We start from the raw sequence: 14,485 nt of genomic DNA on the forward strand, positions 1-14,485 counted from the left end.
TTGTCTTAAGTGAAATTGACTTTTGATGGGATGTCGCAGCCATTGTAAAGTCTTGTGTTTTTCTGTTCAACATATAACATAGCCGAGCGTAACCTTGGACGCAGGTTGTACACTGAACTTAGAAGATTATATCGTAGAGTTCAAGGCTGTATTATCACTGCACATATTACACTAATTATAAATCAATTCCCTGTGGCTTGCAAGATCACATCCTTCATTATTATCAAAAATGTTTCTCTTGATAGCACATACTACACTTTTATGACCAAAAATCTGTCCTGGTAGCAAATATCACACTTTTATGATCAAAACCCTGTCCTGGTAGCAAATATCATACTTTTATGATCAAAACCCTATCCTGGTAGCAAATATCATACTTTTATGATCAAAACGCTGTCCTGGTATGTACGTGTATTACCCCTTACAAACACGTCTTGGTAAATGCATGTGTACAGAATAAGTAGATATGATCTGTATGGAGCAATGTGAGGATGTAATGTATGCAGCCCAATGCCTGCAACGAATTGAAAGTGAGCTAGAATCTATGCAAGCCAACGCAGTGTCCATGTTCTGTGGGCCTGGATGTTATTTTCCAGCTGCATGGTGTCCATCAATTGCCTATCCTGTGCCCCATATATACCAGTAGCCTATAACCATGTGAACTTTGTCCAAATCTGCTTATACTAAAGTAGCTCCCCCTAACGAAATTGCAAGTAGGGGCGGTGTAAGGTCGCCGTTAGTTCATGCTATATTGGAGCCGATAGAGGATCTTATACTGCGCTGCATTGCACTGTTACAAAAGCTGGGGCAGTGATAACGCGATGCATTTAGCAGCTAAAATGAATATGTGACATTACTGTCCTTGCAGTCGTTGTTTTCACTAAAGATCATATGTGGCGCAAAACAGGCCAATGCCTATCAAGGTTCCTACATGTAAAACCTCCCAGCTTTTGAAAAACTGCTTCCGATCCAAAAACCACCGGAAGTCGGACCCCAGCTCGTTACCTCAGAAATTGTGCTGATTGACTGACTGATTTAACCTGAATGATTTAACCTGACTCTTGTTTAACGCCCTACTTTTTACTTTCTACGATGACGGTCAGTTCTGTGAGTGGAAGAGAAGAAAAAAGCAGATATAAGCACCCAGAAGCATCAAAACTGCTGAAAACAGACAGCCAAAATGCGGGCGTCTTTATTTAAAGCAAAAAATACCGTAGCGGTGTATACATATATTCACACAGTTATGAACAATAAAGATTTTGGCATATATATATATATATATATATATATATATATATATATATATATATATATATAGCAACTGTGGACTAACATTGTTGTATATACACAACGATGTAGAAATTTGAAAAAGTTTCATTGTTTTTTTTCTTTTGTTTTTGTTTTTTTTTTTATATACCTGTTCTCCACATTAGAACAATCAACTTTTTACCTATACATACATACAAGTCATCTGTAGCAACTGGCCCTGGCCCCATTTCAAACAGCAGTTGTAAGCAAAGTGATTTCAACTTTAAATGAGAAGAAAAAACAAAAATGATGCAGACTTCACATGAAAGAGTGTGAAAAGTTATTTGTACATGTGGTCTTCAATATGTTTTTCAGATTTTTGCAAGGAGAAAAGGACATATGAAAATAATTTTTGTAAGGTGATATTTGGGACCATCATTTGGAATGCATCAAAGGGTTCAAAATGAGGGTGAGACTCATGTTCAATAAACATATCTGAATGTAAATATGTTGTCTATACCATTTGCTGTCTTTAACACATGGTAAAATCTAAAGTCTGACAATATATGAGAACATATAAAGATATAAATGTGACCAATATACATATAATATGCATATACCAAGAGGCGATCCCCAAAAACCCATGCATAATTATTTTCAAATGTCTTTTTCTCCTAAAATAAAAATCGAAAAATAATTAAGGAAACATTTCAAAAAAAAAAAAATTTCAAACTCTTTTATTTGAAGTTTACATCATTTTTGAAGGTACCATAATCCAAGTCAATACCCCATATATAAAGACGAATACTTGTACACCTATTACATGACTTTAATGGGGGATTGAAAGTAAATCTGGTATTAAAAAACGTTTTTCCCTAAAATGCATAGGTGTCCATGTTATTGATTGTAAATATCCCAATAAAGCACCTTGCATGGGTTGGCCTGTCACGTACATGACCCTGCATCTACATCCTGATATACACATGCAGTCCAATTAACCTGCATATGTCTACATATACTGTAAATCTTCAACTGTTTCAACCTCTAAAGCACTTTTTTTCTTCAGTGGAATTTGTGCATACACAGGTTATGACACTGATATTGAAATCATTTGTGTGTGGCACCAGAAATGCAAGCTTCATAAAACTGTGCAAATTAGACCTTTACACCTCAAAATTAGACCTTTACACCTCATAGTTCTATCAGAATGTTTCAACTATTGGTCACAGAGGTACTGTGTTTACACCTGAGATAAACAACATAGAGGGAAGTTAATTGTTGACATCACTTTTTAACCATTGACAGAAACCATGCATAACACAGAATAGCGATTAAAAGATACAAAATGTGCCTCAAAAATGGAAATTTTAAGAAAGAAATAAAGCATAACTTTCTTCACTTCCCTTGAGCCATAACCTTTGTTTAAAAGTTCCTTTTTAATTTGTGTTTACACATGACAAGTCTGGCAATCTCTGAGAAATGACACAAACATGTTACAACCAAGCGAGGATTGTGGAATAAACAGTAACCAGGGCTACAGCCAAGCCAGGAATGTAGAGTAAACAGTAACCAGGGCTACAACCAAGCCAGGAATGTAGAGTAAACAGTAACCAGGGCTACACCCAAGCCAGGAATGTGGAATAAACAGTAACCAGGATTACAACCAAGCCAGGAATGTGGAATGAACAGTAACCAGGGTTACAACCAAGCCAGGGATGTGGAGTAAACAGTAACCAGGGCTACAGCCAAGCCAGGAATGTGGAATAAACAGTAACCAGGGTTACAACCAAGTCAGGAATGTAGAGTAAACAGTAACCAGGGCTACAGCCAAGCCAGGAATGTGGAATAAACAGTAACCAGGGTTACAACCAAGTCAGGAATGTGGAATAAACAGTAACCAGGGCTACAGCCAAGCCAGGAATGTGGAATAAACAGTAACCAGGGCTACACCCAAGCCAGGAATGTGGAGTAAACAATAACCAGGGTTACAACCAAGTCAGGAATGTGGAATAAACAGTAACCTGGGCTATACCCAAGCCAGGAATGTGGAATAAACAGTAACCAGGGTTACAACCAAGTCAGGAATGTGGAATAAACAGTAACCAGGGTTACAACCAAATCAGGAATGTGGAATAAACAGTAACCAGGGCTACACCCAAGCCAGGAATGTGGAGTAAACAGTAACCAGGGCTACAACCAAGGGTTGAATGTAAGGTTAAGGTAAAAGGCTGGGACTCTCCAGGATATTCCCTTCCCATGAATGACTGTTCATGATTGGAAGCACAACCTTTATATAAACCTATAAATATTTAACCACTTGGCTTAAAAAACAAACACCAAAAAAAACACCAAGCTGTTTCATAACATTTCATTGACGTTTATCGATAAAACCAAGAAAATCACAACCATCAACAGCATAAATTTCTCAGCTCATTTTTAAGCAAGAAAACCCCCCCCATCAACATATCAAGAATGTCACAAGAATGTCAAATCCAAATAAGAGATTTTGCTTATATGAGCATAGCATGTATGAGATAAAATTCACAGAGTATTTTACAATAACATAAAAATCATTATATAAGTTCACATGAAACTTTTTTTACCAATAACATAATAAGCAGTACACAAAGCTCTATGTAACATCTGAATGAAAAAAGATCTTAAAGGGATACAGAATCGATGCTAATTGGCTCACAGTAGAGATAAGATTTCCTGGGTTAAACACTCCAGCTTTGGTCACAGGTGAATAAGTCTGCTATATCTAAAATTTAGCTAAGGCTCAGCAGAGTCTGGTAACCTTTCTCTCACTCTAGCCAATCAGAAATGATTCTGTATCCCTTTAAGAGAAAGTTGCTATACAAAAGTAGGCCTATAATGAAGAGTTTTTCACTTACAGGACAGCCGTGAATTTTATAGGTGGTGAACCTGAGCAACCAGCACTGGCCTTTGGTGAATTACTGTTAACATTTCACAGAATTTCACTCACGAGCTGAAGTAAAAGCCTATTGGCGGAAGACACATGATTTACACTTTACTGCATGTAACGCCACCACCCAAATGACCTTAAAGGGGCTGTTGAACAAGTGGGTAAAGGGAATCTCGACAGATTCCTTGTGGGCGATTTCAGAGAACTCACACCTCATGAATAACAGCGAATGAAAGACAATTTTTTCTCGCACTTATCAAAATATACAACAACACAACAGTTAGAAATGGCCCTATTTTCTTGGCACGTTGTAATACCGTAAAAGACCATCACAGACCATCACATAGAAAAGCGCTTTGGATCTGTATTCCCAAAAATTAACAATAATTTACACAATAATTTCACAGAGTATTGTAAATTGTAAACCTGTTTCCAAAATGCAATAGGACTTACATGAAACCCTATGCAAAATATATTTAAGGAGGTCTTTGAAAGTTATCCCAGTACTTTCACAGCATTTCTTGTCTATATTGTTTATTTCTACAAATTATATTACATGTCAAGTCGTCTTGTGCGTGTAATAAAATGGAGAAATGAAACGACAAGTCAATGACATTGTAATCAATTTTATCTTTTCAGAAATTAGGAAAACACATTTGTGAACGAAAAAAAAAAAAAGAAAAATGAAAAAAAAAATTACCATTTTGTACACAAGATTTTAAAAAAACTTGACTAGTAAGTTGTTCTTTCCTGCTCTTATCTACTAAACCACTCCATTTTTCCATTCGATTTGCATATATCATGTACATTACTAAAAGTTCTTATAAAACAACTTATCAGCACAGGCATCAGTAGCAGGTAATCCATCTCATACAGAGCATAAATTCTTGTGACAGTTGGGGCAAGCAACAAGAACATAATATGATTAGATTGTTAAGTATGATGTTAAACCCCAAGCACTCACTCACTCACTCACTCACTCAAAATATGATTAGCTAATGCTCAAGTTCAATCTCAAAGTCACTGACTAGTATATACTGGCAGAGTTGAAACAGAAGAAAAATTAGAAGTTTACCTACAAAAAAATGTGTTCAGAAACCTAGCCTTGAATTTATAAAACCTCATAGTTAAATTGCTTTTTATTTTTTTTCAAATCAAGGTTAACAGTCCTAAACATGTTACACTTCATGCTAATTAACGTGTGGCCAATTAAACATTGCATATCAGTATATCACAAGTTAGCATTATTACCGGCGCTTTACATTTGTGTACATTGACTTGGATATTAACATGGCTACATGAAACAACAACAACAAAAAGGAAGTTTAGAATACCTGGTATACAATGGTTGAAGTGCAGGCTATAATCACTAAGATCATTGGTTCTAACAATCAGAATGTACTGGTTATCTGCAACAATTTCAATGGGAGTTTTACTTTGGTCCTTCAGTAGGACTGCAAAAGCTACAACCTTGTAGACCATTAGTTTAAAACCCCAAAGGATCACACGCAATAAAAAGATGTATTGTTCACAGATAATGGTAGGCGTTAAGAATTTACCAAAAAAATCTCGTGCATACACTTACTGATTCGTCCATAGCAAAATATATTCATTCAGGCTACATACTTAAAAAGAAAATAAGCTTAAAACAAGTAATCATACATATTACTGTAAGGATACTGAATTTATTGATTTATTTGATTGGTGTTTTACACCATACTTAAGGGTATTTTACTTATCATTATAGTCGGAGGAAACCAGGCAGGGTACTGAGGAAACCCGCGGTCTGAAACCTGGATGATCATCCGCTGTCTCTTGGGAGACTTTCCCATGACGAGGATACTAAAAGACGGCTCAACTCTCTCGTTCACCTAGTCAAAGTTAAGCTGGTTTAAATCTGAAAGTGGCTTTGAGCCATTTTGACATCACTAGTGTGAACGCAGAGGGAGGGGCATTTAATCCGGTGTATTTGCCCCAGCTTTCAACGTGGCTTTAAGCCTGTTTCAGGTCTTAAGCCAGTTTATCTGCGTTGTGTGTGAATGGTAACTAGATTAAATGCCCCAGATATGTGGAGGTCAGGATGACGTTGCACCTACTAAACGAGTTTAAATGTGACCATGTGAATGGGCAAATTCCTGAACTGGCTTAAATCCGGCTTGACCACATGGTCATGTGAACGCACGCATTTGTACAACTCGCTTCGATTAAAACCGGCTCAGATTTGATGCGGATTAAATTTTGCCCATGTGAATTGGGTATTAGTTTCCTCTATGTTTAGTGTCAAATCCAATATTGTCATGATAATTTTGTATTACTGCAAACACTGCTAAAAGTAATGGACACGTGTAAAAAACTTGTTTAATGGAAAAAAGAAAGTAACGAAAACATAACGATAACAATGTGAACATCTGCAAAGAAGCTGTTTAGCACCAGTCAATAAAACAGCACTTTTCATGAACAAAAAGATAAGTTGCCACCCTCTGGGTTTGAACCGCTTATCAAAATCCACATAACTCCTAAGGAAAATATACCGATAGAAAAGTCATGCACAAATCCTGCACTGCTTCAACTGTGACATCATAACAATACATATTACAATAACACCTTCAAGAAAATAAACATCTAAAACCCTTTCACACAGAAATTCACCTCACAAATTCAACAAAATATTATACGTGAATCAAACTTTACATCTCAGATTTTGCATTGCTTAATCGAAGTGACTACTTAGTTTTAAAGGCTTTAAGCCTACCATTTCTGTTCAAATTTTAAAATATGTTTTTCCGCTATTTTTCGGGTATTTCTATATTATCTCTCCTACATGCATGTTAATTTGGTCATAATAGGTCTTCCCATAAACATTAAGTTAGATCCCCACCCCACCCCTTCCAGGATAAACCTATCTTCAACTTAACTGTCCCAAATATCCTGAACTGACCGAATAATGAATGGACAGTCAATAAAATAGGATTAAACATATGAATGCAAAACTTCAGTTATATTCATAAAGTACTTAAAAAAAATTCCATTAACCTTGATTTTAATAGGAAAAAAAAGGACATGAAGGTTACAGCTTTTATAATTTCTGGTTGTAACTATTCAAACAGAACAAATCCAGGAACATCCCCCTTGTGTTATTGTGCTTTACATGTCTGCAAAAACCCGAGCTGAAAACAATTTTTAACATTTTACTTAACATTGATTCTAATACAAAATGCAGTAAGAATTTTGTAATTTACATTTTGTAATGCAGTAGTTTTGGAGACACAACACGTAATAGTTACCTTAACATTGCTTTCACTGTTCTTGGACTGTTCTGATACGCATTATATTGCACAAGCTATGCCTGTACTTTGTACAGCGAGGCTAAAAAAACTTTGAGATGTTAATTATGTCCCTATTATGTAACTTATTATGTAACAATCTGTACACTGCAGTTTTTGGAATGAAAATACATATACAGTGTAATTCAGTGAAAAAATAAAAAGCTTTTCACTCCTTCCCAGCAAGAGAATACGCTCAGGGGAAACAACCCTTAAAACATCCCAACTGGATGTATCTTATCATGCATTCAGGCTAACTAAGGGAAGTAACCACATAACCCATAATCTTGTTATGACATGACCCGTCCACACAATGAAGGCACTTCGTTTCTGCTTGAATCTGGTGAATGGGTAATGATTCTTTTTGAGGACTGTGATTGGATGGAAGCCCGCACAGCCCCATGGATGTAATAACTGATGCCAGAACCTAGAAAAAAAAACACATCCACATGATAAAAATGGACGTTAACAATGACAGAAAAATATGGCAGAGCTTATAAAGGGTCATAAAAAATGTTACCTCTCTTTGACACAAGTACAAATGTTTCACTTACATTTACTTTAACATTTTTTGGTTATATGTAGAGACTGATTCCTTATAGCAGGCCAGTTCTAATGTCAATATTCATCTATTTGAAGTGTCAGACAAGAACAGACAGGAATCCCCACCTAAACACTTAACAGAAGGATTAAATTGGGGAGGCTACCCAATCAGGAGTTACCTACCCTGAGTGTGCATATATGGAACAGGTTATCTCCCTTGATCCACATGGATTATTCCACTCTATTCCATTTCATAATCTTACTGTCCCTTTCTTATTGGAAGTAGAAGCCAAACATATTATGTCATAGTTCTTTCAAATTAGCTTTGATGTTTGATGTACGGATTCAGAAAAGAGCAATATGATTTTTTTTTTTTTTTTTTTTTTTTTTTTGATAGGTTTTACGCCGTACTCAAGAATATTTCACTTATACGACGGCGGCCAGCATTATGGTGGGCGGAAACCGGGCACAGCCCGGGGGAAACCCACGACCATCCGCAGGTTGCTGGCAGACCTTCCCACATACGGCCGGAGAGGAAGCCAGAATGAGCTGGACTTGAACTCACAGCGACCGCATTGGTGAGAGACTCTTGGGTCATTACGCTGCGCTAGCGCGCTAACCAAACTGAGCCACGGAGGCCCCGAGCAATTTGAAAAATATCAGCAAGTCAATCTCCTTGAATACAAGCATATCAAATTTTTACAAAACATATGGCATAAAAAATATATATTTATTTCAATGATGCTTCACCCTGTCATTAAATATAAACTTAAGCTAAATCAAACTGAAGTAAGATAAAACAGACTTATTCCCTGTTGTACTATTTTTGCATTCTGTTTCAAGCTACTTGTACATCCTAGTTTCAGTGGGTTTCATGTAAGGTCAGTAGTACTGAATACGTGTGCAAACTATCTCCACTCCTTTGTTCAGTGCCTGTAACTTCCATCAACATGTTACCAGTGTTATGCATATGTAACAGGCAGTAGTGAAATGTCGACTTACCCACAGCAACTGAAAGCCCCACCCATAAGCTGTAAGACATCACTGCCAACATGATTGTGTAGGCTAAGGCTGTGTTCAGTATGTGTATTAAGGTCTCTACTACATGGAACTTAAGCCTGCAAAGAAAAAAAAAATGTTACATTATTTATTTATTTGACTGGTGTTTTACGCCGTACTCAAGAATATTTCACTTATACGACGGCGACCAGCATTATGGTAGGTGGAAACCGGGGGAAACCCTTGACCATCCGAAGGTTGCTGGAATACCTTCCCACCTACTTCTGGAGAGGAAAAAAAAGGTTACCGGTGACATATATAATGATATATATTTCAAGGAGAGACCCAAGGATGAACTACACAAAAGGTCCCAATGGCAGTAGAAGACACTGCTTTCTTCTTCTTTGGACATTATACTTTCAGGCAAGATGGAATTTTACGAGTCCCTGATGGTTACCACAATTCTTCTAAAATTTGGGACAGATATAAGTTGTGTTGAAAGTAGAATAGTACACTTCTGTACCAGCTTTTTGGAAAAGTACAGATATGAGCATGTTGTTCGTTAGATGGTCTAACCATGTGAGAAAAAAGAAACTCAGTATTCCTGCTAGAATTACATATATTTATATGCTAAAATGAGCAGACCAGGTGTTCCAAATGTTAGAAGAAAAAGGTATTCTTTCAAAATGTTCACAATTTTTGAAACCATTTAGATGTTAGGCTGTAATTCTTTGACCATCTTGCCTGTTTGCAAAGGTGTCTATTCAAGTATACTCAGAGTGAGTGAGTGAGTGAGTGAGTGAGTGAGTGAGTGAGTGAGTGTTTGGGGATTAACGTTGTACTCAGCATACTCTAAATGCATTATTCTATGTAGACTGATTAAACTATAGTTTTTGTGAAGCCCTGAAACTGGCCACCTCCAACCAATGTAGTTTTTTTTTGTCTCCATAATGAAATTAGAAATGTGCAAAAATGGCACTGAAAGTTGCTCTTTCATACGCAAAGAGGTTGAGGGATTAGAGAATTATAATCTGAGTGAGTGAGTGAGTGAGTGCTTGGGGTTTAACGTCGTACTCAACAATAATTATAATCTGTGGATGGGTGTTTAGCATGACCACTCAGACCCAAGCTAAACTGAACTTACCACTGGTCTCTTGTAACTGAAGAGTAATATGCAGTTTGTCTACAAAATGTCATTGCAAATTCAGAAATGAACAAAAGACTATACATTCTAGGCCCAAATTACTATAGGTGAGAAGGGTTCCCCATTTTGGCACATTTTAAATTCAACACCTTGCCTACTGTAGGTTTAATATATTTTCAGTAGTAATTTTGGAGTAGTGGTTCAAAATTCTGCATAAATAAAATTTCTAAAACTTACCTACATTTCATGAAAATACAGCTACTAAATTGAGATTCTCATTTAAAACATACATAAACTTTGCATAATTCTTACACTAAAAAGCAAGGCATTACAATCTCCCTTCATGGGTCATCTGATTATTGAGTATTGAGGCTCAACACTGTGAGTTGAAATCTTTTTTTGTCCCAGTCTAATTCAGATTTTTGAAATCGTATAAATCTGATGATGTTGGGATATACAAATAATTCATTTATGCATTATAATATGATACACGTGTATCACGTTACAAATGAAGGAACCATAGAACTGTCTTTATTCAATTGTCTTTTTCAAAAATTTCATAATCACTATCACATTTTAATTTGGAGGAACAATTTTCAGAACAAGAAATATGTCACACAGGATTTTTCACCCCAGATGACATCCTCCTCTGTGACACTGCATATATTTTATTTGTGCAATCAAAATCCATTCATAGGAGTGGTCAAATTGCCCTTCATTATCACGAATTTCATTTCAGAAAAGATCATGACATGGACTCGTGTTGATGGTTCAGTCGTATCATTTCGAAGAAAATTCTCATTAATCTCAAGATTTCTCATTACATGACCTTCATTTCCTTGATTTCGTCTACTCAATACATTCCAAACTCCATGCCGGTCTTATGGTACCTTCTCCTCTTGATCTCTGTAATGTTGGCAGGGATTATCAATGAGGACAGTAATGGAGATCGGTCCTGGACGTTGTCATTGGTCTGGGAGATGGTCAGTGGGTTCTGTCCAGACTTCACATGCAGATAGAGCACTAGTGTCTTCAGAGTGTCCAGCAAGATACAAACAGCCATCACAGCCACACAGATCACTGCAACACCTGTAGAGAGATTGAGAAGAAAAGCAGTTCCTCAAACTTGTATGTAATAATCTAAATAAGAGATTTTGCCTGACATGTTAAAGAGAGTTTCCAATCATTTATCTTTTATTTTTTTTACGTTTCATTTCATTGACCAGCCTTTTAATGCCATATCCAACAACTTTCAACTTCTACAACCACATTCAGCATTATGGATGGAGGAAATCAGACAGCCTGCAGGGTAGATCACCAACCTCTGGCAAGTTACTTTCACATGTGAGATGCACATATGTACACACCTTGTTGGTGGAAGACAAGTGTCCTTCACTGAATGTAGAGACTGTGTGAATGGCCACAGGAGTGCCGCTGATTGCTTGTCGTCACCAAGGCTCCACAAAACACTGAGAGTGGGAGCTTTTTCTGAGCCTATTTTGTTCAAGCAGGGACTTTAGATTTCATTTTTCACTCATGTTAGAAGAGTTAAAAACAGAAAGTCAAAATAGTACCAATATTCTTTTTGACTAATGCACACGTATCATAGATTAACTCTTTAAATCCTATCTAATTACTTAATTGAATGCATAGTGTTTTATACGGTGCTCAATGTTATTTCGAGGACCTCCGTGGCTGAGGTGTTTAGCGTGTCTGCACTGCACAATGATCCCAATGCGGTCACTGTGAGTTTAAGTCCAGCTCATGCTGGCTTCCTCTCCGGCCGTACATGGGGAGGTCTGGCAGCAACTTGCGGATGGTCGTTTGTTTATCCCAGGCTCTGCCTGGTTTCCTTCCACCATAATGCTGGCCGACGTCGAATAATTGAAATATGCTTGAGTGCGGCGTAACACACCAATCAAATAAATAAATAAATCAGTGAAATAAAAGAGGCATGACAGGAGGAATTTTGTGTGAAACATGACAAATCTCCTGATAATCTGCTGCAGCCAAACAACGGGAGCTGCATTTGAATAGATGACCTCTCAATGTATACTGGTCTGAAAAAAAGTCTGTATACATTGCTTGTTAACAAATGCCTGCTTTATACTGATGTTTAATACAACATAATCAGATGGTTATGTAAGTTGAAGACAGCTTTACAAACACTAATGTATGTTTTTATTACTTGAATGCCATACTTTAAAGTTCTCAGCAGTAATGACGCATTAACCAATTCTTAGTATTAAAAATTCCCAGAAGTACATGTATAATGCAAGCCTGGAAATAACTTTTACGTTGGTGCAAATCGTCTAGCTACTTACATTATCCAAAATATTTCAATGTTATTTACAAGGCAGTTTTGTTTTATACCAAACACTTGTCCCCTGTCAATATACATTTTGGTGCAACACATTATCTTTGTCCTGCTGCTTATTTGCAGGCTTAAATAATGACATATTAGGTAACTCTTGTTAAGAGATGTGTGTTGACGATCAATATTTGATATTGTGCATGAGATGAATTAAACTGTTCCCATACCGGAAATATCTCCATGTGTAGTCCAGCCTTTGAACAGGAAGCAAGTGATGTTCGGCCCAGAGACAAAGTACATGTGCATCTGGAAGTGACAGACAATAACATTTTGACACATTCTTTTCGTATGCTAGGTCCTAAGTGCTAATGTTACTTCCATGCCATCGTGTTGGTTCAGAAAGCCTCAATGTGCATATACAACCTGCAAACACAGATCAATGTGTTGGACAAGATTTTGCACATGCATTATCACGTAATGCTTTATCATACTGTAATGATAATGTAATGCATTATCATGTAATGGTAATGTAATGCTTTGTCATACTGTAATGATAATGTAATGCATTATCATGTAATGGTAATGTAATGCTTTATCATGTAATGTAGTCAGCTGTTTTCTAATTGTGCATGTGGCTCATATGAGTAAAACAAAAGTGTTACTGCATGTATACATCATCATGGGAATTTAGCAATGTATTTTAAAGAAATACAGCCCATCAAAAAAGAATAATAAATGGTAAAATTCAATAACTCACACATAATGGGATCTACATGTGATGACAATATCAGTAAACCTAGATATAACTGCTAAATATATACAAGCATGGTATAATCATTAGATAAGCCTGCAATGGAGAAAAATATGTACTTACTCTCGTAGCTGTTTTTTCGATTTCGATTTCGATTTACTTTTACAAACAAGACTAAGATCAGAATGTTTTGCTAACTTACATTCATGCACTCCATGTTCATCATGTTGACAACTTCAAGCAGGACTTCCCCAGTTAACTCTGCTCATCAGTGTCCTTTTGTACAACATGAAACTGCAGTCACAAAATTATCGACAGATTTGCGGCTTCAGATACGCCTTTTGACATTTTGAAAGTTATCTATCTTCAGCTGACTTCGTGATTTGTTGTCATATGACATAGCGAGTACTTCCGGGTCAGCATTCTTTCACCACCGAGCTACATATTTTACGTTTTTGACATAAAAGTGCTTGTTGAAGTCGTTTTTTGCACAAGTTATTTCCACGTTTTATTTGTTTTACAAAATTAGATACCTTATAGATATTTTCAAGTGCTGCTGATAAAGTTTAGAAGTCAGAATAAAGAGAAAACCTGAACAATGAACATTTTACACTGCGAGGAGTTTAAGGTCAACGTGACGACAACTTGATTAAAACTAGCATTTGATTGGACAATGAATTTAAAGCTCGTACGTTTTGATTGGTCATTCTGATTAAGTTCGAAATTCGGATTCGAAAACATCGATGGAAGGAGCAGGAGTGATGTTTTATGCGAATTTCTCAATGTTAATGAGAATTTAGAGAAGCAGATTTTAACCCGTGGTTATCAGGTTCGTAGTTAAAAAGTGGAAGTTTACATTAACCTTAAACTTTGTCTTACGCTTCTCAATTTCCAAAGTTACAAATGAAACACAGTGTTTTGAATGTCGTGTTTGTACTGTGTTGTTGTTGTTTTCAGAATGACGTTGTCCATCATTGTTGAATTAAGTCACACTGATCTTAATTATTTTATAACATTTAGAAAATAATAGAAACACAAAACTCCGATTTAATGATGTCACTAAATTAGAAAATAAAGATGGATGTCATGAGAGGCCTTTAACACTAACAGCATACTCTATATAATCCTATAAACTCGTAAGCCTGAAAATAAGTAGTCCATCTAGATGGACATAGTGTGATATTTTAAAATTCTGACATTCATGGTAACACTGAGTCCATCAACGCTTTTCAAAAAA

The 14,485-nt window shown here is 36.5% G+C and overlaps 2 protein-coding genes across 2 annotated transcripts in view; one reads left to right on the top strand and one right to left on the bottom strand.

Annotated features, from left to right (window-relative positions):
* Positions 1-7,597: 7,597 nt before the first annotated feature.
* On the bottom strand, positions 7,598-13,611 carry LOC135480205 (protein SLC31A2-like). Its single transcript, XM_064759976.1, has 5 exons — positions 13,451-13,611; positions 12,725-12,803; positions 11,074-11,272; positions 9,043-9,158; positions 7,598-7,924 (listed from the first exon to the last, which is right to left on the bottom strand). Exons 1-5 carry the CDS (start codon positions 13,472-13,474, stop codon positions 7,788-7,790), a joined length of 555 nt encoding a protein of 184 aa, XP_064616046.1. The 5' UTR covers positions 13,475-13,611; the 3' UTR covers positions 7,598-7,787.
* Positions 13,612-13,982: 371 nt separating this feature from the next.
* Positions 13,983-14,485, top strand: part of LOC135480949 (abnormal spindle-like microcephaly-associated protein homolog) — a 31,498-nt gene continuing 30,995 nt past the window's right edge. The window contains exon 1 of the mRNA XM_064760880.1: positions 13,983-14,077. The gene's annotated coding sequence lies outside the window, so the exon portion shown is untranslated. The remainder of the gene's footprint in view (positions 14,078-14,485) is intronic.

This window comes from Liolophura sinensis, chromosome 13 (genome assembly GCF_032854445.1).
Source record: "Liolophura sinensis isolate JHLJ2023 chromosome 13, CUHK_Ljap_v2, whole genome shotgun sequence".
Lineage (NCBI taxonomy): Eukaryota > Metazoa > Mollusca > Polyplacophora > Chitonida > Chitonidae > Liolophura > Liolophura sinensis.

Coding starts and splice junctions, on each gene's coding strand:
- LOC135480205 (XM_064759976.1), bottom strand. CDS start 13,474: ATGATGAACATGGAGTGCATGAAT. Junction 11,273..12,724: donor TACACATGGAGATATTTCCG/GTATGGGAACAG, acceptor ATCTCTCTACAG/GTGTTGCAGTGATCTGTGTG. Junction 9,159..11,073: donor ACAGAGATCAAGAGGAGAAG/GTACCATAAGAC, acceptor TTTTCTTTGCAG/GCTTAAGTTCCATGTAGTAG.